The sequence below is a fragment of the Stenella coeruleoalba genome, assembly GCF_951394435.1.
Source record: "Stenella coeruleoalba genome assembly, chromosome: 3".
Lineage (NCBI taxonomy): Eukaryota > Metazoa > Chordata > Mammalia > Artiodactyla > Delphinidae > Stenella > Stenella coeruleoalba.
Genome location: NC_137148.1, coordinates 76750899 through 76771484, shown reverse-complemented (window position 1 = coordinate 76771484; position 20586 = coordinate 76750899). Strand labels below are relative to the sequence as shown.

General features: G+C 37.6%; 2 protein-coding genes across 2 annotated transcripts in view; one reads left to right on the top strand and one right to left on the bottom strand.

Annotated features, from left to right (window-relative positions):
* SPATA9 (spermatogenesis associated 9) overlaps positions 1-10111 on the top strand; it is a 31978-nt gene extending 21867 nt beyond the window's left edge. The window contains exons 4-5 of the mRNA XM_079917658.1: positions 3146-3241; positions 8535-10111. Coding sequence (XP_079773784.1) covers positions 3146-3241; positions 8535-8822 — 384 coding nt within the window. The 3' untranslated portion in view covers positions 8823-10111. The remainder of the gene's footprint in view (positions 1-3145; positions 3242-8534) is intronic.
* Positions 10112-10282: 171 nt separating this feature from the next.
* Positions 10283-19418, bottom strand: RFESD (Rieske Fe-S domain containing). The gene is made up of 4 exons (XM_079917659.1): positions 19297-19418; positions 13498-13673; positions 13353-13387; positions 10283-11352 (listed from the first exon to the last, which is right to left on the bottom strand). The coding sequence occupies exons 2-4, from the start codon at positions 13670-13672 to the stop codon at positions 11089-11091; spliced, it is 474 nt and encodes a 157-aa protein (XP_079773785.1). The 5' UTR covers position 13673; positions 19297-19418; the 3' UTR covers positions 10283-11088.
* Positions 19419-20586: the final 1168 nt, after the last annotated feature.

Genomic DNA, 20586 nt, shown 5'->3' with positions numbered 1-20586 from the left:
TTATAGTGGCATTAGAGATGTCTATTTCTACTTTGTACAGACCCTGTGGAGTGGCATAGGCAAGAGATGGGCAAAGTAAAGAAAACTCTTAGCCTCAAAAGTGCGTGTGCCGTAAGTGGATCCCAGTGAACTTGTGCTCCCTTTTTCAGGATGAAGGTCAGAGGCTTATCTAAGTAAAGTTTCTTCCTCACCCCCACCCTCCAAGGTAGACTCCAGTTTGGGGTTTAAACTGGAAACCTCACAAATATCAGGAACTTCTGTAGCTCCTTGATGGGCTTGCCATGAGGCTATCTTGGGTGGTATAATTCAAGACCTGGGAACAAAGGACAATTCCTAGAAAGTAGAAGTCTTGGAATCTTGAAGACGTACTTTTGCAGGTTGGCCAAGAGGTTGGGACATTTGAGCTTTTATAGGACCACCTGATTAAGAGCTCATTCAACAGCACTGCTCCACAGGATGTTAATACTGGGGTAAATAAAGTCAGATAGCTTTCTTTTCTGTGAACTGCTAGGAGTATTTCCTGTCTTCACAAGTATTGTGGGTTGCTAAGCAAAGACATGATCATGTAGCTTTCCCAAACCTATAGGAAACACTATTTTCTGAACCTATAAAAGCAGTCAGTGCTTCTTCCAACACTTATTTGTGAATCACTGTTAGAGTTTTTTCCCCTATTAACTCCCTTGATATCTCTCATCAAGATGGTTTTGGACAACATAAATTAAGTTGGACCTGGTAATTCTCCAACCTGCAGGTTATCTGTAAGTGGGTCTCTATTTTCTAAACAGCTTATAGTTTTCTTTTTTGTGATTTATCTCATTATTAGTGAAAATAAGATGAATATAGATATTTCTTTTATGAGACAAGGCAGTCAGAATTATGTGGGAGAAGTGGAACATGAAATAATGTGGGAGAAATTTAGTTAAAGATTGAAATATCCATGTATCTTATATGTTAATATTTCCAAATTCAAAAAAGAAATATATGGGTATAATGATATCAAGATACTTTTAACTTAAAATGCAAACAAAATTCATGTAATTATGAGGTTAAGATAAAAATTTTTGAAATAGGCCAAGACAATCTAGACAAAGCCTTCCATTTTCCAAATTTCTCCTGTTTATCTCAGTTTTACCATACACTGTTCCTGCTCATAGCAAACCAAAATGAAACAGTGTGGTTTATAATGTGAAAAACATGTATTGCAAGTGAGTCATAAAATGGAAAAATGGCTACTTAGCCAGTAGCCACATAAATTTTGGAGGAAATATATTTTCTACAGGGCTGATTTATTACAGGAATAGCAAGTATTTATTAAAAGCATTAAAATGGTGAAAAAGTGACCCTTAGGCAACGTACAGGTTCATGGCTGAGAAGCATAACATATATAAAATACATATTTATTTTGAAACTCATCAATTTTAATTACTTTTAGGTGAAGGACAAAAATCTGAAAAAGAAAGATGCAGTGAAACAGAAACAGAGTAATTTTCCCTGCATGCAGACACCACTTTTATTTTTTATTGTTTATGGCCTACCAATTATTGACTATGGACCTTCCACTTAAACATTCATATATTCACAAACTCATGAATCTTTTACTCTACTAGGAGGCATTCTGTTGGAGTATATCTGATTTCCTTCCTGACCTCTGCTCCCTATTTATATGTTTGTCTCCTTATAGCCCAATAGTGGGATTCAATGTCAGGCTATCATTTTGATTCTTTCAGCAAGAGGGAAAGAGCAGCAGCTGCTTCATTTCATGGAAACTCTTTCCAGAAGCCAGGAACTTCTGGGAAATTTTCCAGACTGACTTATGGAAAGAGTGGGCTGAAACTGCCCCCACCTATACCTATGCGTAGGAGTTGGTATGGCCTGAAACGTAGGGAATAAAAAGGGAAACTCCCCTTCCCCCTCCCTCCTTACCCCACCATCTCTTAGCTACTAGGCTAGATAGTATTCTTGGCTTCGGCATCCCATAAATCACTTGAGAGAAGAAGAAAATTGTGATGGGCAGTTTTGTTCTTCATCAGTAGTGACAGCAGTAAGCAAAAACTGAGTATAGTACAACAACAAGCACTTCGAACAGGACCTGGTACACAGTGCCATATAAATGTCTGTTCAATAAAATATTATCACGTGTTCTTCAGAAGCACCTTTTAAAAGGCTGCAATATACCATTGGGTGGATATAGCATAATTTACCGAGCCATTCTGCTATCATTGTTTCAGTTTTTCAGTGTTATAAATAACTTTTTAATGAACACATACATACTCTTCTTTCTAATTTGTGTGCATTTTTACTATGCATTTACATGATTTTAGGATACAGCCTGTACCTTTGGGGAGTTATTGAAGCCTCTGAGTGGCTTGGCTCTTACTGCAGAGGAGCATGGCTAACTGCCACTTCACTGCTGAATGGGAAGGGAGTGTTTTTCCTAATGTCATCATTTCATATCCTTATAGCTTCAAGGCAACAGAGGTAGCCTATAAGAGAGTATAGGTCCCTTAATCTGAATATATTATACTAGTCCCTTAAACTGAATATATTATACTGTTATGTTGAGGCAGGGACACCTTCTAGAAGGTAGAAACATCTGAGAGACAAATTCTTTATTGGTGTAAACGTCTGCATTCCAAAAAGCATGCTGAATATGAACACAGAGTATTTCTTGAAGCTTAATGATCATCTAAGGTTAATGCCTGGCCTTCAGCATTCTCATGATTAACATTTCCAAGCAGGTCATTAATCTCCAGGAAACGCTCGGTATTTTGATTGCTGTTTGCTTAATTGAAGAGGTGAAGGATTTAGTAAAGGATGACTACATTAATTTGGACAAAGACTTTTTCTAACAGGCATAGTGGCACCCCCTAGTGAGCACACTTGGTAAACGTAAGAAAGTTAAAGTAATTCAGATTTTGGAAATGCAAGGTTTTTTATAGATTTGTCATAGATTTAAATTAGCAAAAGAAAGTATCTTTTTGTAAAGGAGAAAAACAATATATTTTCAGGATGTGAGAAAATTCAGAACTAAAGTAGATGACTTTATAAATATTTGAATTCTCATTTTACAATAACATTGTAAAATTTAACATTGTAACGTTGAAAATTTTTTGTTTTAATGAGAAAACTCTTTCGTTTTTTTCAGGTCAGAAACGGATCTTTGTTTGAAACCATTTCTTTCCCAGCAAAGACTGCTTTAACTAGCATAATGTATGCTTCATACGCAGCACTCATTAATTTGGTAAGTTAATAAAATTATTAGAATCTAGAAATAAATATACTTATTTTATGCAAAGATATACTGTATAAATTGTATAAACCAAGGTATTTAAATTCTCTTGTTACACAGAATAATTTTACATTAAAAAATTACATTTCTAAGGAGCCAAGTCAATCCACCAAAAACTAAGTTGCTTAGATAACTAAACTTATTTTATTTTTATAAAACGTATTACTATTTGCTCAAAACATTTTGGTTTTGCTTTCATTTAGCTACAGTTGTTTTGTTCCAGCCATTGTGCCATGGTTGGTTAAAGTTCACTATTCTGTCTTTTGAATTCCAAAAGTGTTCATTAAAAAGCATGACAAAAATATAAAGAATATTATAAATTATAAGGGTTATTTTCTTTTAATCCACTGCCATTTATACTTATCTTTAATTTTTTAAAAATGTACAACATACAAAGAGAAAAGTACACACCTTGGTGAATTTTCAGAAAATTTATTAATCTATGTGTCACACAGGTCAAGAAACAAAACATTATACCATCATGTTAGAAGACTCTTTCTTGCACCCCTCACAATCACTAACCTCTTTTTTTTTTCTTTTTTTTTTTTTTTTTTGCGTTACGCGGGCCTCTCACTGTTGTGGCCTCTCCCGTTGCGGAGCACAGGCTCCGGACGCGCAGGCTCAGCGGCCATGGCTCACGGGCCCAGCCGCTCCGCGGCATGTGGGATCTTCCCGGACCGGGGCACGAACCTGTGTCCCCTGCATCGGCAGGCGGACTCTCAACCACTGCGCCACCAGGGAAGCCCACTAACCTCTTTTTTTAAAAAATTAATTAATTTTATTTATTTATTTTTGGTTGTGTTGGGTCTTTGTTGCTGCGTGCAGGCTTTCTGTAGTTGCAGTGAACAGGGGCTACTCTTCGTTGTGGTGTGCAGGCTTCTCATTGTGGTGGCTTCTCGTTGCGGTGCACAGGCTCTAGGCACGCGGGCTTCAGTAGTTGCAGCACACAGGCTCAGTAGTTGTGGCTCACGGGCTCTAGAGCACAGGCTCAGTAGTTGTGGCGCACGGGCTTAGTTGCTCCATGGCATGTGGGATCTTCCTGGACCAGGGCTCAAACCCGTGTCCCCTGCATTGGCAGGCGGATTTTCAACCACTGCACCACCAGGGAAGCCCCACTAACCTCTTCTGTAAAGGCAACCACTATTTTGACTTCTAATACCTTAGTCAGTTTTGAGTTGTATATAAATGAAATCATATACTATACTTTCTTTTGTATTTGTCGTTTTGCTTAACATTATCATTGTGAGATTTGTTGCCTGTAACAGTAGTTTGTTGATTGCCATTGCTGTGTAGTATTCCATTGATTGAATATATAGCTATTTATCCATTCTATTTTTGAATATTTAGATTATTTACAACTTTGTCTATTGTGAATAATGTTGCTATGAATATTCTTGTACATATGTTTTGGTGAAATTGCTGGACTGTAGAATTTGCATATGTTCATCTCTAGCAGATATTGCCAAAGTTTTCCAAAATGGTTTTAACAATTCATCCTGGCAGATTATTAATCCTAGTTGCCCTGTATCATCACTGACACTTGGTATTGTCAATCTTTTCCAGTATAGCCGTTCTTGTGGGTATGTAGTTCTATCACATTGTGGTTTTAATCTGCATTTTCTTGATTGTTAATGAGATTGAATACTTTTATACAGTAATTGGACATTTGGATATCCTCTTCTGTTAATTTCTGTTAGTCTCTTCTCATTTTCCTCCTTGGGGTTGTCCATCGTTTTATTATCAAATTGTACTTTTAACTATATTACTAGAACAAGCCCTTTTTTGGCTGAATATGGGCAGAGTTATTTTGTGACTAGCCTTTCACTTTCAGCAATGTCTTTTAAAACAGAAGTTCTTAATTTTAATGTAGTCCAATTTATTAATCTTTATGTTAAGTGCTTTTTATGTCTTAATTAGGGAATCTTGACGTACATCCTAGGTCCTGAAACTACTCCCTCTGATATATCCTGGGAGCTTTGTTATTTTGCCTTTCACTTTTAGATTACATCTGGAATTGGTATGAGGTAAGGGTAAAATTTTTCCTCCATTGGTATCCAGTTGATCCAACTCAATTTATTGGGGAAAAAATACCCTTTTCCTGTTGCCCCAGAACACCTCTTTTTTAAATCAAATGTCCTTAGATATGTAGGTCTGTTTATATTCTCTCTGTTCTAGTCAGTTGCTCTGTTTGTCTTCTTGCACCAATTCAACACTGTATTATTTACAGGAGTTTTACAATAAGTCTTGATAACTGGTAGAATTTCTTTTTCCAATCTATGAACATGGTGTATTCCTCTATTTATTTAGATCTTCTTTAATTTCTCTTAATAATTTTATGGCTTTTTTTGTTAGAGGTCTTTTACATATTTGTTAATATTTTTGATCATATTGAAACACACAATAATAAAGATTAAAATTTCCCCATAATCCATAGATTCAGTGCAGTCCCAATTAAAATCTGAGCAGGTGTATATGTGTACATTGACTAGTTTATTCTAAAATTTATAGGGAAATGCAAATGGTAAAGAATAGCCAAGACATCCTTGAAAAAAAAACAAAGTAAAAGAACTTTTTAAACATATTTACAGTTTCAAAAACTCTGAATTCACCAAATAAAAAATGTTGCAAGTCTTTTGAATTTTTGAGACATGCTCAGTATCTTAAATGTGAATCTCATACAGAATTGATGCAAATACATTGCAGAAAATGGGTGGGGTGAAACAGCTATGGTGAAACTAAAACAAACTAGATTAAAAACCAAAATTTCTCTAATTTTTCAAAGGCTTTTGAGACCATCCTACATGATTTGTCATGCTATAAACTTTCTAAGTAGGTAACAGAAACCATTTTTTTGTGACCTCTGATAATTGGTCATATATGCATCCAAGATGTAGGAAAGGTCAGGGCTAGAATTACGCTTTTGAAGGCAAATAACATATATTTTGGAAGTTAGTGCCCTGTGAGTGGAACCATGCCAAGTGAAAAGAGTAGAAAGTCGACAGAAATGTGAAGAACAGCTTACATTTAAGGTGAGCTAAGAAGAAATCCATGAAGGAGACAAAGGACCAATAATTAGACAAAAGTAGGAAGTGAATCAGGAGAAACACTGGCAAGGAAGTAGAGACTTAGGAAGTTGTGAGTGGTTAAGTGTCACATACAAGCAGAAAAAGTCAAGTAAAGTGCAGATCTGAAAAGTGTCCATTAGATCTAGTAGTAAAGATGTTGGAATTAACCATCTTGAGAACTATTTCAGTGGTGTGATGGGATAAGGAAGACAGAAATAAGCAGGAAGAGTGAAGAGATGATAAAATGGAAATCATGAATGTCGGCCCTGGTGTGATGAAGAAAAGAGTGTGTGTAGCAGTCAAGAGGGACACAGAGCCAGAGTGATTTTTAATTTTTAAATTTTAGGATAGAAGATACTTCAGCATGTTACAGGTTGCAGGGGAGGAGCTAGTCAAGAATGAGAGGTTGAAGAAGCAGGGAATAATTGATAGACAAAATGGTAGAGTATAGGTTAAAAGCAAAGATAGAGAGATGCTGACCTTGGTCAAGACCCTTCATTTTCTGAGACTTGGACAGAATTGGTTAGAATGGGCACAGATAAAATGTTGTAAGTGAGGGAAGAAGAAATGTATCAAATAGGATAGGGCTTCCCAACCTTTTTTCACAGCATGGCATACATAGAAAATGATCATATTTGTGATAAATGGCTAAAGCTGTTTGCATCTGGAAGTGATGGACCTCAAGGTTTATAGCTCTAGATTTGGGTATACTCAGACACAAGTAACAAAAAATACCTGAGAATACCTTAATCAATACAGACATTTAAATACCTCTCTTAATTAGAAGTCTGGAGTTAGGCAGCTCCTGGGTTTGTACAGTGGATCTACAATGTCATCATGAACCCAGGGCCCTTCCATCTTTCTCTTTGGCTATCCTGTTTGTTGTTTTTGGTCCTTAGGTTTGTTGCCTCATGCTCAGGCCTTATATCCATATCAGTGTCCAAAGCAAGAGGGAGGAGGTAGTAGAGGCAAAAGACAGAGTCTTTTTTATATAAAAGGAGGAAGAACTCTTCCAAAAATCCTATCTCCCTCCACAGCAGACATTTTTTTTAGTTGGCCAGAACAGGGTCACATTGCCATACAGTAAGACAGGGAAGTGAAGGAAAGCATCTGGTGTCCGCCCATTCTATAGTGGGAGACAGGCAAGAAAAGAGGAAGAAGGAGGTCAGGAAAAAAAAGGCTATCCAAGCCAAGGCCCTGAATCCTTTCTCTGTTACCCTCTTCAGAAAAACCTTCTAAGCATTTATAGCCTATTATGTCACCTGGGAGGCATCTCTTTGGTAAAATAAGCTAGTTTAGGTGTTTTCGTATTTTATACATTTTATTATTCTTGTTGCTTGCCTTAAATACTTGGCATCATCATCTTCATCAGTAAACTTATAGGTTTAACAGATACAGCTCTTAGTGATTCTCAGTTTTTGAAGTTATTTTTCTCTGTGTGCTTTGTTTTGACACACTAAGTACTGAATGGCATTTTTTGAGGGAAAATGGATCACAAGTTTGCTTATAAATCACTGATCCATTAACTTACTAAATTCTTACCAAAATGTTTATGCCCTTCCAATTGCATACAATTGGTACAAGCAAAGTCTAGGGGGGAAAAAGTAAAAACAAAAAACCTACTTTGAGATATTAACATGTTTGAGGACAAATTCCATCTCTCAGAAAATGTTTCAGAAAAGTTTCATTTAATTAAATCAGAGAATAAAGATGTAAAACATCTAATGAATTGGGGAAAATATAAAGCATGTCTTTATTAAAGCATACTATGTTTTAATTTTCTTTCTAGATTATGGTGTATTTATAATAAGGAATCAATCTCCTCATGTTTATCATGTGCCAGAGGTACCTGGAAGAAAGTGCTTAGATGTTTTAAAAAATATTTATTTATTTATTTGAGTGCGCCAGGTTTTAGTTGCAGCATGCAGGATCTTCGTTGCAGCACGTGGAATCTTTAGTTGCAGCATGCGGGATCTACTTCCTTGACCAGGGATGGAACCTGGGCCCCCTGCATTGGGAGCACAGAGTCTTAACCTCTGGACCACCAGGGAAGTCCCAAAAGCGCTTCTTTCTTAGAATATACAGATTGATGACTTTATGTTAAATGTTTTATTGGATTTTTATCTGTAAGTTTAGTAGCTTAAAAAGAAACCTTACTTAAAATTTTTTATTATTATTAGACAGTCTGTGTTAATGCTGTGCTGGAGAAGGTAATGACAATTTTCCAAGAAGAAGAATCCATGAGGCAAAACAGAGGGGAGAGTGAAAATCTTAGAAAAGGCTTTTCTGAGCCTGTGCTTTCTGAGCCTCTGTTTCCTGAAGGTGAAATCAAAGCAAAACCTTACAGGTCATTACCGGAGAAGCTGGAGAATATTTCAGATCGCCCCAGACTTCCTGCTAATAAGTTGAGGAATAAGATCCAGGTTTTACATTCTGTGTTTGACCCATCAACTGAAATGAATGAATGAGCAAATCTGAACTTAAATATCACTGAACAGAGCTTAAGAGTTATCTAATGACATTGCATCTGACAAAATTAGGAAACTAGTTTTCATATTCTAACTGCTCTGCTTTGAAAAAATAAAAACGGTCGGGGGGACTACTGCTAAAATGTCATTCTCAAGTATTTATATGGTGGAGAAAATAAAATGAATTGATTTAGTATATATGACTATGGATATTTTTTAATGAACCAGAAAATTGGTGGGTTAGACGCTATGCTATGGTTTATAATATGGGCATGTTTATAATATGTTTATGTTTTTATTAGAGACTCATTTAGAGTATCTCTCCAATTACTTATCTGGGAGGGGAAAAAACCCTCCCTGTTAAAATGCTACATATCTTTTTCAGAGATAATAAAAGGATATATATATTTTCTATCTACAGGCTGTATAGTTTCAGTCTGCCTATTATCAGTTATTTTAAAACTCATCTGTAAAGTTATGAAGAACTTGTAATTCATAGATGTAAATTTATAAAACAAAATATTGTTTACAAATCTGATGAGGTCTGTATATGAGAGCAGGACATGACATGACATTTTTAATTTCCACATCTAGAGGAACAAATTAAGAACCAGAAGCCAAGTCCATATTACTCATTGTTGCCACTGGATCCTGAGAAAAATGCTTGTGATTGGCCCTGCATACCAGGGTCCTGGTGTTGCCTGCAGGAGGTACTTTGGTTTCCTCCATGCATTTTAAAATCTGGACACATGTTAAGTCACTGGAGTATTAGCACCTGATATAATAGGCTGGGATGTACCCATCCCAGAGATGGCACATTTTCTGTACCTGATGAGTAGCTGCTGCCAAAAATAGTATTTATAAAAAGCCCAGCCCTGGCTCATTAGTCGTCTAATGAATAGCAAGTGTTGGAATATGGGTAGCATGTAGCAATACATCAGAAAGAAAATGTAATAATATGTAGCAAAGGGCTCTGTAAGCACAACCTTAATGATACATACTTTATTCACTTATTTTAATAATAAGCAAGGGAAAGGATCCAGGTGGGCCCCTTAGAATATTAAGCCTTAATTCAGTCCTATGTCACTAAGAAGATTACTGTGGTTTGAAACTAAGTTCCAATTTTGACAAACAGCTTTTCTCACTCCGAATTGATAATCTGTGCATCCTAGTTCCTTCTGGTCCCACCTACTCTTACATTCTACTATGTGCTGCTGAGTTTTAGATGATCAGTACCCAGGGTTTTATAGTACAGTGTGGGCACGACGCAACCAGAACAGCGTTGGCCATAAATAACTGGCATAGAAAAAGCAGGGTGAACCAACTTAATATCAACCCTGCCTATGAACTCAGAAGACTCTGAGAAACAACACCCTATATCTCTTCTCTCTATAACATTTACATGAAACACTTAGTTGTACATACATGCACAAAATTCTATAAAAATAAAATTAAAAAAACTTTATTTGAAAATTTCATATAAGCATTCAAAGTACTTTGGTTCGCTGAAACTTTCACATCTCTTATGGCTGGGGAGCAGCTGTATCTTCCTTACTTTGAAACTGTCTGCCTTGACTGGAGAGAAACGGAGCCAAAGTTTACTTGGTTTTGATGTCAGGCAAATTAAGGTTCTTGTTTTTAAATTCAGCATGTAAACTGATCCCATTTTGGGAGGTATTTTTTAAGTGTAAATGGTCTGCTATATATTTGGAAAAACTGAACAGTTAAGATTTAAGTATTTCAGTGTGTTTAAATTTTACCTAAAAAAAATTATAACCATCAGTAGGGGAGGTGGTGAATACATGCATCAATGAAACAAGAATGGAAGAATGCTGGTAATTGTTGAAGGTGGGTGGTGGAGGTTTATTATTCTGTTTACTTTGTATACATTAAAATTTTTCCATGATAAACTCTGCTATATCAAGTAGGGATTTTCCCCTAAGTTTTTCTTAGTAGATCTAATTTTTTTAACCTTTCTTCACTTTGGTTATTCTAAATTATTTTCATCCTTCTTAAAATGCATATTCTAAACCTATAACCTTCAGGTTCCAATCCAGAGGATTGGCTAAAATGTATTCTATACATCCTGATGATGATCCTTACATCACACTAAGTACATGTGCTTTGAACCTTTCATTTATATGATTGATAAAGATAATAAATGTGCCTATTTTGGAAAAAGTTAATCATCTTTGGTATTGAAGCAAGGTTATTCTAAAAATACTTTCAAAACATACACAACATTTTTCATTGCCATAAAATTTTATCAGGAAGAACTCTGAATTACTTTGAAGATTCCAGTGGCATAAAAATCAGAGTCACACCTAAAAGGCTCATTAGAAAGAGTCACATAAATATTCCCATTGTCCACTGTCACCGTGTGAATCCTTTGCTTTATTCCTTTGGAGCACCACTTGGGTTTTGCTGATGGATCTTTAGGGTTTATAGACTGATACAGTCCTTCTCCTGTGGCCAAAGTAATTTTGTATTTATGCCAGGGGCAAACTATACATGGTCGTCCATCAAATTCCTGGGGAAAGAAATAATTGATTTTATAATATGACATTTCCAATGTTGACAATAAACCTCAGGCTCAGAACAGAATCTATTGCAGAAGAACCAGGTTAAAAAACAGGTTTCTCTTTTTCCCTGCCATTTACAAATTATTCAGCATAAGGCAGAATTTAATCTTAGCAGTCATCAAGTTCCTTTTGCAGCTGATAAGAAACCCAGTTTGTTAGAGCTCTATCAGAAGATAACTAGCTCAGGCAACTACACCATGTGACTGCAGTGTGTTGTTATCTGTTAGATATTAATGTCACTTTCTTGACAGAAATAGGGAAAGGGCTTCAAGTGCTTCCAAACGAATTTTCACTAGCTGGTGGAAGAATGGTAAGCTTCAGATATAATTTCAAGAGAGGTTACTAAAGGCATAAGTGCATATGTTAACTGAAGAGCAATTTATGATCCAAAGTAGTTAATTCCCAACTTTTAACTGTCTTAAAGCAGTGCTTCTAAAATTTTAAAAAGCATGGGTATCACCTGGATCTTGTTTAAAGGCAGCTCTCGTTTAAGTTCCATAGTCCAAGAGCAGGGCACAATATTCTGCATTTTTAAGACACTCCCAGGTGTCACCAGTGTTGATGGTCTATGGACCACACTTTGAGTAGCAAGGTCTTTCAGCTCTCATTATGGTCTGAAACTGAAGGAAATTCTTCCACGCTATCATCCAGATGCTTACATTTTATCTCTACACCAGAAGTGCAGAAATGCTGTTTTGTACCACCCTCCCCTGACAGAACCATCAGCAAACAACAGTTTCATAATTCATAATTTAAACTCACATGTTTTAACAAGAGGACAGGTGTGGAACTAGGTAGATATGAAGTGTAGAGAGAGTGGAATACTAAATTTAAGCATGTACTTTGTACCAGTCAGAGAGATAGAGATAGTGAGGGGAGAGGGAGAAGTGGAGAGAGAGAAGTTTCATGAAGTAGAAAACAGGAAATTAGGCAGCTGGTTTGAGAATGCAAGGAAGTAAGACATTGCCCCCATTCCTCAGTTAAGCCTTCACAGTGTTACTTCTTTCTTAAAATATATATTTTTATACCTTTATTAAATCATAAAAGTAATATATACACATTGGAAAAATTCAAACTATGTAGAACTGTATAAAGTAAAAAGTGAATGTTATTTTTTATTTTTAAAAAATGGGATCTCATTAGACCTATTATTCTACAACTTGCCTTTTTCACTCAAAAATATATTGTTGACAACCCATGCCTCATTAATTTAATGGTTGTATACTATTCCATAGCATGGCTATTCATAATTTAAACTGTTTCCTATTGTTAAAACATTTAGATTTCCTTCAACTTTTCGCTACACTGAACCTCTCCTATATATATGTGTGTGTGTATACTTTAGTATATATACATATACTAAAGTATATATATATATAGTATATATATATATATATACTTTAGTATATATATAGGTAAGTGTATATATACTTAAACATTTGTGCAATAATATGCAGGGTAGATCTCTCGGAGTATATTTGCTAGGTCAGAAGACAGGCATATTTTTCATATTTACCTATAAAATGGTTTTCTTTACATTGTAGTGTTGTGAATTCCTAGAATATTGGTAATTGTACTCAAAGCATTAAAATATAGTTCAAGGGCTTCCCTGGTGGTGCAGTGGTTGAGAGTCCGCCTGCTGATGCAGGGGACACGGGTTCGTGCCCCGGTCCAAGAGGATCCCACATCCACGGAGCGGCTGGGCCCGTGAGCCATGGCCGCTGAGCCTGCGCGTCCGGAGCCTGTGCTCCGCAACAGGAGAGGCCACAACAGTGAGAGGCCCACGTACCGCAAAAAAAAAAAAAAAAATATATATATATATATACATATATATATATATGTAGTTCAAACCCAAATATAAATTATTTTTGAATAGAGACTGTAAATATAGTAAGAATATAAATAGGAAACATCTGAGTTTGTTGAGAATAGATTTAATCTTACATACCTCTATTTCTCCTAAATGTAAAGGTCCTCCTGAGTCTGCAAAGGAATTGAATATTACATCTAGTCACTAAAAAAAAAAATGAAATTTTGAAGTTTCGTGGATAGTAAACAAATACAAGGTTTACAAATGAAAAATAAAATCTTACGGTAACAGCGAATATCCATAGCATGATATTCTCCTCTGTGGTAGAAAATGACCACTTCTCTATCATGGACAACAGCTGTCATTCTTTCAGATTTTTTAATATCTTCTTCTCTGCCAACACAGACAGAAGAATATTTCTTCGTTTCAGGATCTTGCTCAGAGCCATCAGGATCCATGCTAGTTGAACAACAACAAACCACAAACAAAAAAAGAAAGAAAAAAAATTACAGGTGGTCTTCACTAGTTCCACTACACTTGACTCACAGAGATAATCATATCATAAGAGAAGACTTATTTCTCTGAGACTGATGGAGGTACTTTTTTGTAGCTATATAAAATAAAAAATAAATACTGGATTATAGTTAGTCATGATTGTCAGCTAGAGCTCTTAAAACTTGCCAAAATTAGGGAGGACTGCCTACTTTGAGGCTGGACTAGTACTTGATTCACTTCATTGCATTAGATATTTCAGAACAGATATTGAAGATACAGACACTAAAGTATCACTATCCTTTTATTCCCTCTCAAATTCAGTGGTAAACAACATCTGCGTATTATCCATGTTGTTTTCAGCTTCTGCTGAAGGTAGGAGTTTTCAATAGTCTGAATAGTCTTGGACCCCTTGGTTGACGTGGCTCACTTGGTTTTGCCTGGAGTGGGCAGCCAGCTCTTATAGATCCACCAAGTAACTGTGTTCTAGTGGAAGGGGGTAAGTGTGAATGGATGTCTTCCATTTTCTTAACTCACACAGAAAATGTCATTACTTACTTCTGTCTTATTTGGGCATTCAAAAAGATGACTTTCTCCTCAATTAATTTATAGAAGTATATAAATTTTAGAGAAGTTGTAGGTATTCTAAATATAATTTTTTCTTAGCACAGATATTCAGCCTATTTCTTTGAAAGCAACCCTTTCAAAGAGACTTCTGTGTACTTTAAGAACATAGCCATAGTCTGTTAATTCCTTAAGAAAGAAACATCAAGATATATCATTGTCAGGCATTTAAGGCCCCATGTAGAGGATTTTCCCAAGGGCCTCCCATATGAGGGTATTTAAGTTTTTTTCCTGTGATAGTTTCTGAATAAAACTATATATCCTGTTTTGCCAAGAATTTCTATATTTGTTCTTTCTCCACTTCTAATTCGAAATCTGTCCTATTATTCCTATCCTCTTTTCATTAGGGTTGCTATCCCAAAGTTTCTGGAAACATTCCTGCTTTTTCTCCCTATCTCAGGAGAGAGATTGTGGTGGTCCAGAACTTTCAAAAAGTGTAAAGAACCGTGTATCTTAGGATTGACAAAGAGCTTTCTCCCCTAGGCAAGAGTATATTTTTAATCTTTGCATGTAATGCAATAAAAATCACAAGACAAAAATTGAGGCCACTCAAAGGGTTGTGCTTTTTCCTTTATCTCCTAATAATTGGAGCAAGGGTTAACAATGCAAACTTCAGTGTACAAATTTGACATCTCTGTTATTTCCTAAACCTGATTTGTGTAATGCTTTCCTTTATACATTGAATTCAAAGCTCCTTCCTCTCCCCACTAAGAAAATTGAGTGAAGCACAAGAGGCTGGGCTCATGAACTACAGTGAAGGAGCAACAGAACAGAAATAAAGGATAGCTCCCAGGTTTTAGGTTTGTGCAACTACATGGTTTGTGAATGTGATTGGGAAGACTGAGAAAGGAATGATATTTTGCAGGAATGGAAGAATCAGGAACTAGTTACATTTTGCACATAGTGAGTTTGAGGTACTTAAAAGACATCCAGGGAGATATCAAGTCGAAAGTCAGATATATGAGACTAGCATTGAGAATCAGTAAAGATATAAATTTGGGAGTTTTCAAATTACAGAATTCAACAGAATCACTTGGAGTGGGAGTATCAATAGGGAATAAGGTCTAATACAATTCTTGAAGTACATCCAACATTTAGATTTTCTGGGTCAGCCATGGCTGACCAGAGGCTGGATTACAACATCTCTAAATGGTTACCTGGTTTTACTTGATTTTGCAGGTACTCAAAGTACACAAATTACTCAGGTGGTAACATTTACGCCACACCGTTGGATGTGCAGCCTTTATCACATTTTGTGACAGAACAGACAGAGGGGCAACAATGATAAGAAAAATGGGAACAGACAGATGAACTGAAAAGAGAAGAGGGGGAAATTGGCTAAAGAACAAGAAAAATATGGACTATGAAACACATATAACTGACAAAGGACTAAGATTCAGAATATATGAAGAACTCCTATAAACAAGTAAGAAAATGCCAAATAGCCATTACAAAAATAGGCAAAAGACGTGAAAAAATATTTCACAGATGAGGAAATTTGAATGGCTAATAATCACACGTAAAGATGCTCAACCTCATTAGTAGGAAAATGCAAAAGAAATGTAAAGCAAAGTCAAAATAGGATACTATTTTCTACCAACAGACTGGCAAAAACATATAACAAGTATTGGTGAGCATATGGAGCAACTGATATAGTGATGACATAAATTAGAGCTGCAACAGTCTGGCGTTACCTAGCAAAGCTGAACATATTCATGACCCAGTAATCCCACTGCAGCTGTATTCCAGAGAAGTGTGCACAGGTACACCAGGAGACATGCACAAGAATGGTTATAACAGCAAAAGACAGGAAACAACTCAAAATCCATCAACAGTAGAATGGATAATTTTTATACTCGTTCAATGCAATGCTGTTTAGCAGTGAAAAATGTATGGCTACGTCAAGCTGGATTAATTTCAAAAACGTAACTTCAAATGAAAAAAATTTTAAGAATTCAGAGTATGCTTCCATTTTTATCAAATGGGAAAAGGGGCAAAACTAAATATATTATTCATGGATAAATGTATATAGGGAAAACTTACAAAGAAAAGCAAGGGGATAATAAACACAAATTTTCTTAAATGTCAATATATTACATTTAGTCTTATATTTAAAATTACTTTTTTTCAATATTTGTATCCTACTTTATATTTATGTAGCAAATGATCCAAAATCCAAGAAAAGGGATAAAATGGTACTTTCTATCCTCAGAGAATGTGCCTGTACATAGGTCATGAATGGACTATTTGAAAGTTTTGTACAGCTTATTTCAAGACTTGCCACTACAGGAGGAAATAAATGAATAGTTCTCTTACTTTTTTTTTTCCAGGCAAGAACTGGAAAAGAAATACTAGTATCAAGCCAGTAACAAAACACATGAGATGTGGAGTAGCATCAGAAGTTAATTAAGTTCTACCCAACTCCTAAATATATGAGAACCAAACATTATCCTTCCTCGTTTAAGTCTCTTAGAACATAAAGTCTTTGCAGGGTGTTCCCCCAACTGAGGAAAACGGTAGGCAACTTTGCAGGGGCTGATAAATGAGCAGAGAAAGCTGGGGCTAAACGATAAAGATTTCAGAGAAATATGATTAATTTTGCTTAGGAAAGTATTATCTCATCCTTCAAATAATTGTTCCCTCTAAGCATCATAGGTGGTTCTATTTATTTATGATATCTGGTGACTGTTTATAATTAACACCCATATTATTCTTAAATATTGTGAATATCACAGTCCATTCATACATCGAGTCAGTGTGTTCACCTTAATTACTGTTACTCTGATGCACTATTCATATGCTCCCACACATTTCCTCTGTTTTGAGTCAACTTTAAGATAGTAGAATCTTTTTTTTATTTTTTATAAATAAATTTATTTATTTATTTATGGCTGTGTTGGGTCTTTGTTGCTGTGTGCGGGCTTTCTCTAGTTGCGGCAAGCAGGGGCTACTCTTTGTTGCGGTGTGTGGGCTTCTCATTGCTGTGGCTTCTCGTGTGGAGCACGGGCTCTAGGCACACAGGCTCCACTAGCTGTGATGCGCGGGCTCAGTAGTTGTGGCTCGCAGGCTCTAGAGCGCAGGCTCAGTAGTTGTGGCACACGGGCTTAGTTGCTCCGCAGCATGTGGGATGTTCCTGGACCAGGGCTTGAACCCATGTCCCCTACATTGGCAGGCGGATTCTTAACCACTGCACCACCAGGGAAGTCCCTAAGATAGTAGAATCTTAACAGAATAAAAAGAAAGTGAAAAATTAAACGGCTTACCCAGTATGGGAGCCAGATTAAGAAAACTGCCTTCTGAAATGTTGAGCCATTTTATTCCACAGTTCTCTTCAAGAAATATTTTTTGGCCTGTGCCTAAAATTAGGTTTCTAAAGGTGCTAACACCACATAAAATTACAAATTAGCTAAATGGATCCTCTGTCTCTATTAGATACCTTTCCAGCATAGGGAATCTATTCAGGTTGAATTTTTAAAAAGCATAACTTAAGTTTCTAGAAGGCAGTGGGACAAAAGAAACATGAAATTAAAGGAATTTGTTATTCTTTTTGAGCACAAAAGCACAAAGTTGCTTTTACTGAGTCTGGAGACTTGGCCTACACGTTATCAGAATGCATAGCTCCAGGGTGACACCCTTGCTTTTAGGTTCAGAGAAGAGAAATGCCTTAGTTTTATATTGCTTTGGATGGCAGAATAATAACAGATAAAACTAGCTATCCTTCAGTGAGTGCCAAGTGCTTGGACTCTTTGCATAGATGAATTCATTAATTCTCAGAAAAATGCCTATCTTCCAGATGAGGAAACTAAGGGTAAAGGACCTTCTTTAACAAAAGCTTGCCCAAACTCACAAAATAGCAGTGAAGATTCAAACCGAGATATTATGAATCTAAACTTTGCGCACACTGATATATAAATCTTAACATTTTATCTAAGTAGCATCCACGGATTTATAAAAATAGGTGGCCTGCGGGTAAACTATCTTGAAGGTACAAAACCTTTTAGTAAAGATATGTGTGTGTATACACCATATATATATCCGAAGATGATGGTCCTGAATTTTTTTAAATTTAGGAACGCCAATGTGCAAGAGTCGTGTCAACAAATGTTTAAAACAGAATACTTCCCTAATAATTTAGTCAAGTTGCGCAGCCACCCTGGACCTACTGTCGTCTGTGATATTAGAGATCTTTGAGCACCAGGTGCGCTCACCTGGGTTCAAATCCCGGCTCTGCGTGACTTGGAAGAAGTCGCCTAATTTCGCTGCGCTGCAGGTGAGCGGCTATAAGAAACCCCTGCACGTAGGGCGGTGGTGAGGGATAAATGCCTCTCCATAGTCAAGTGTCTAGAGTAGGGCCGGAGCGTGGGAAACGCTGCGATCACGGTTGCGGCCATTTCTAAGGGCTGCAAGCTCTGACAGCTTTTGAGCGAGGACTTCAAGCTGTGTTTAACGTTTGAGTAAATACGGCCTGCAGTTCTCAGACCGACCGGCGCTGAAAAACCGCAGAGACAGCCCGAGCGTGGCTGTCCAGATGTGGCTGATCGTTCCGCCTGCAGACTTCAGGAGACGGATAACTAGGACGGCTGGGGCTGCAGAAACCCTGGAGCAGTTTTCACGAGTGAGAGAGCACAAATGCCAGGAAAGCTTGTTAAAAAAGGCCCACGGAGGCGGCAGGTCCAGGGTGCGGCTCAGACTCGACGGTGAACAAGCGCGGTGACCCCGCAGTGCACGGGCGGAAGCCTGCGCTGGGGGTTAACGGTTAAGGAACGCGGCATCGAGGCCGGCAGAGCTGCAGTGCTCAGAAGGGCCGGGAGCAAAGGCCACACAACACCCGCCCTCGCCTGCTCCAACTCGCCGCCGCCGCCGCCGGAAGCCCGAGCCCGGGCCCGCCGTCCGGCCGGAAGCAGCCAGCCTCGTGAGCCCCGCCCGGCGTCCGGCCGCCCAACCCCGCGGCCAGAACAGAACTTACCTGCCTCAAGTCACCTGCTCCACCTCCGCGAGACCCGGCTGCAGCGCCCCCGCGTGAGGCTACTGAGCCAGCCAGGGCTCCGGCCACCGCGTGGAGCTCCGCGGGGCGGGGCGGGACGAAGCTGCCCACGTGACCCGAGCGCGCGTGACCCCGCCCCCGGGACGGAATCTGGGGTTCAGCTGGCCGACGACCCCATCTGACAGCGGCCGCCAACCACCCGCGCTCCGCCGGGACCTCCGAACTGACAGTCTTAATCGTGTTTGACAAACGTAGGTGCCATCAGTTTATTTTTAAATGTTTGTTGAGCTCACCACGTTTATCCAGACTTTAAACTCACTCAGGGGTCTTATAGGAATTTAGCTTATAAAAATATTTACCAAAGTTCGTCACGATGCATATAATCTATTTATAAAGATGTTTATTGCAAGGAAAGAGTGACAGTAGCTCAACTGGGCATCAACAGGGAAGTGGTTAAATAAAATACAGTGTAGACATGTGAATTACTTTGTAGCCACATACTCAAGAGCACATTGGAATGTGCTTTCTTTGGTGTAAATAAAAATTATTTCTCGAGATACAAATATGTAGATATATACATAAGCTTTAAAAAAATTAAGAGTGGTTACTTGGGGGAGATGGGTTTCACTTTCAGTTTTTGAACTTTGCAACTTTGTTTTTTCTCTTTATACTGTTCTGAGAACAAAACAAAACAAAACCCACACACCTCATACTTGTGTTCAAAGTTGGAAGCTAGATGAGTCTCGTAGGTTTTTTAAGTTTCCTTGGCTATCTCCTAATGCAGTGGTTCTTAACTTTGGTCCCACTTTAGTCACCTGGGACTCGTGATGCCCAAACCAATGAAATCTCCACGGGTCATGGGAGGTGGGGGAATCAACATATTTTTTCTAACCTCCCAAGTGATTCCAGTGTGACCTTAAGGTTGAAACCCACAATTTATATTTAATATGCTGACATACTGATCTCAGGTCCTTGAGAGGCCTAACGGGCCAGGGGCAGCTGAAGCCCCAGAGCCTTATTCATTTACCCCAGTATGCCATACAAATGCCATTTTTTTCTATGAGCCAAAACATGTAAAAGATTGAGAAGCTCAGAATAATGGATTTGTCTCCAGTGCTATTTCTATTCCTTTCAGTATAGTTTCAGGGTGACAGTCATATTTTATGGGATAATTTCGTTTTTTGACCATTTGTTTCAATGAACCAGGTACAAATTAACCATCTAGTTTTGTTGAATCGCTTTACCAAAGTGATAATAAAATATGTTTGGATT

Bases quoted from the DNA above. Each gene is read 5' to 3' on its own strand.
- RFESD (XM_079917659.1), bottom strand. From the start codon at position 13,672: ATGGATCCTGATGGCTCTGAGCAAGATCCTGAAACGAAGAAATATTCT. The intron at 13,388-13,497 runs GTAAGATTTTAT...ATTCCTTTGCAG, and splicing joins TATGGATATTCGCTGTTACC to ACTCAGGAGGACCTTTACAT. The intron at 11,353-13,352 runs GTATGTAAGATT...TTCTTTCCCCAG, and splicing joins TACATTTAGGAGAAATAGAG to GAATTTGATGGACGACCATG.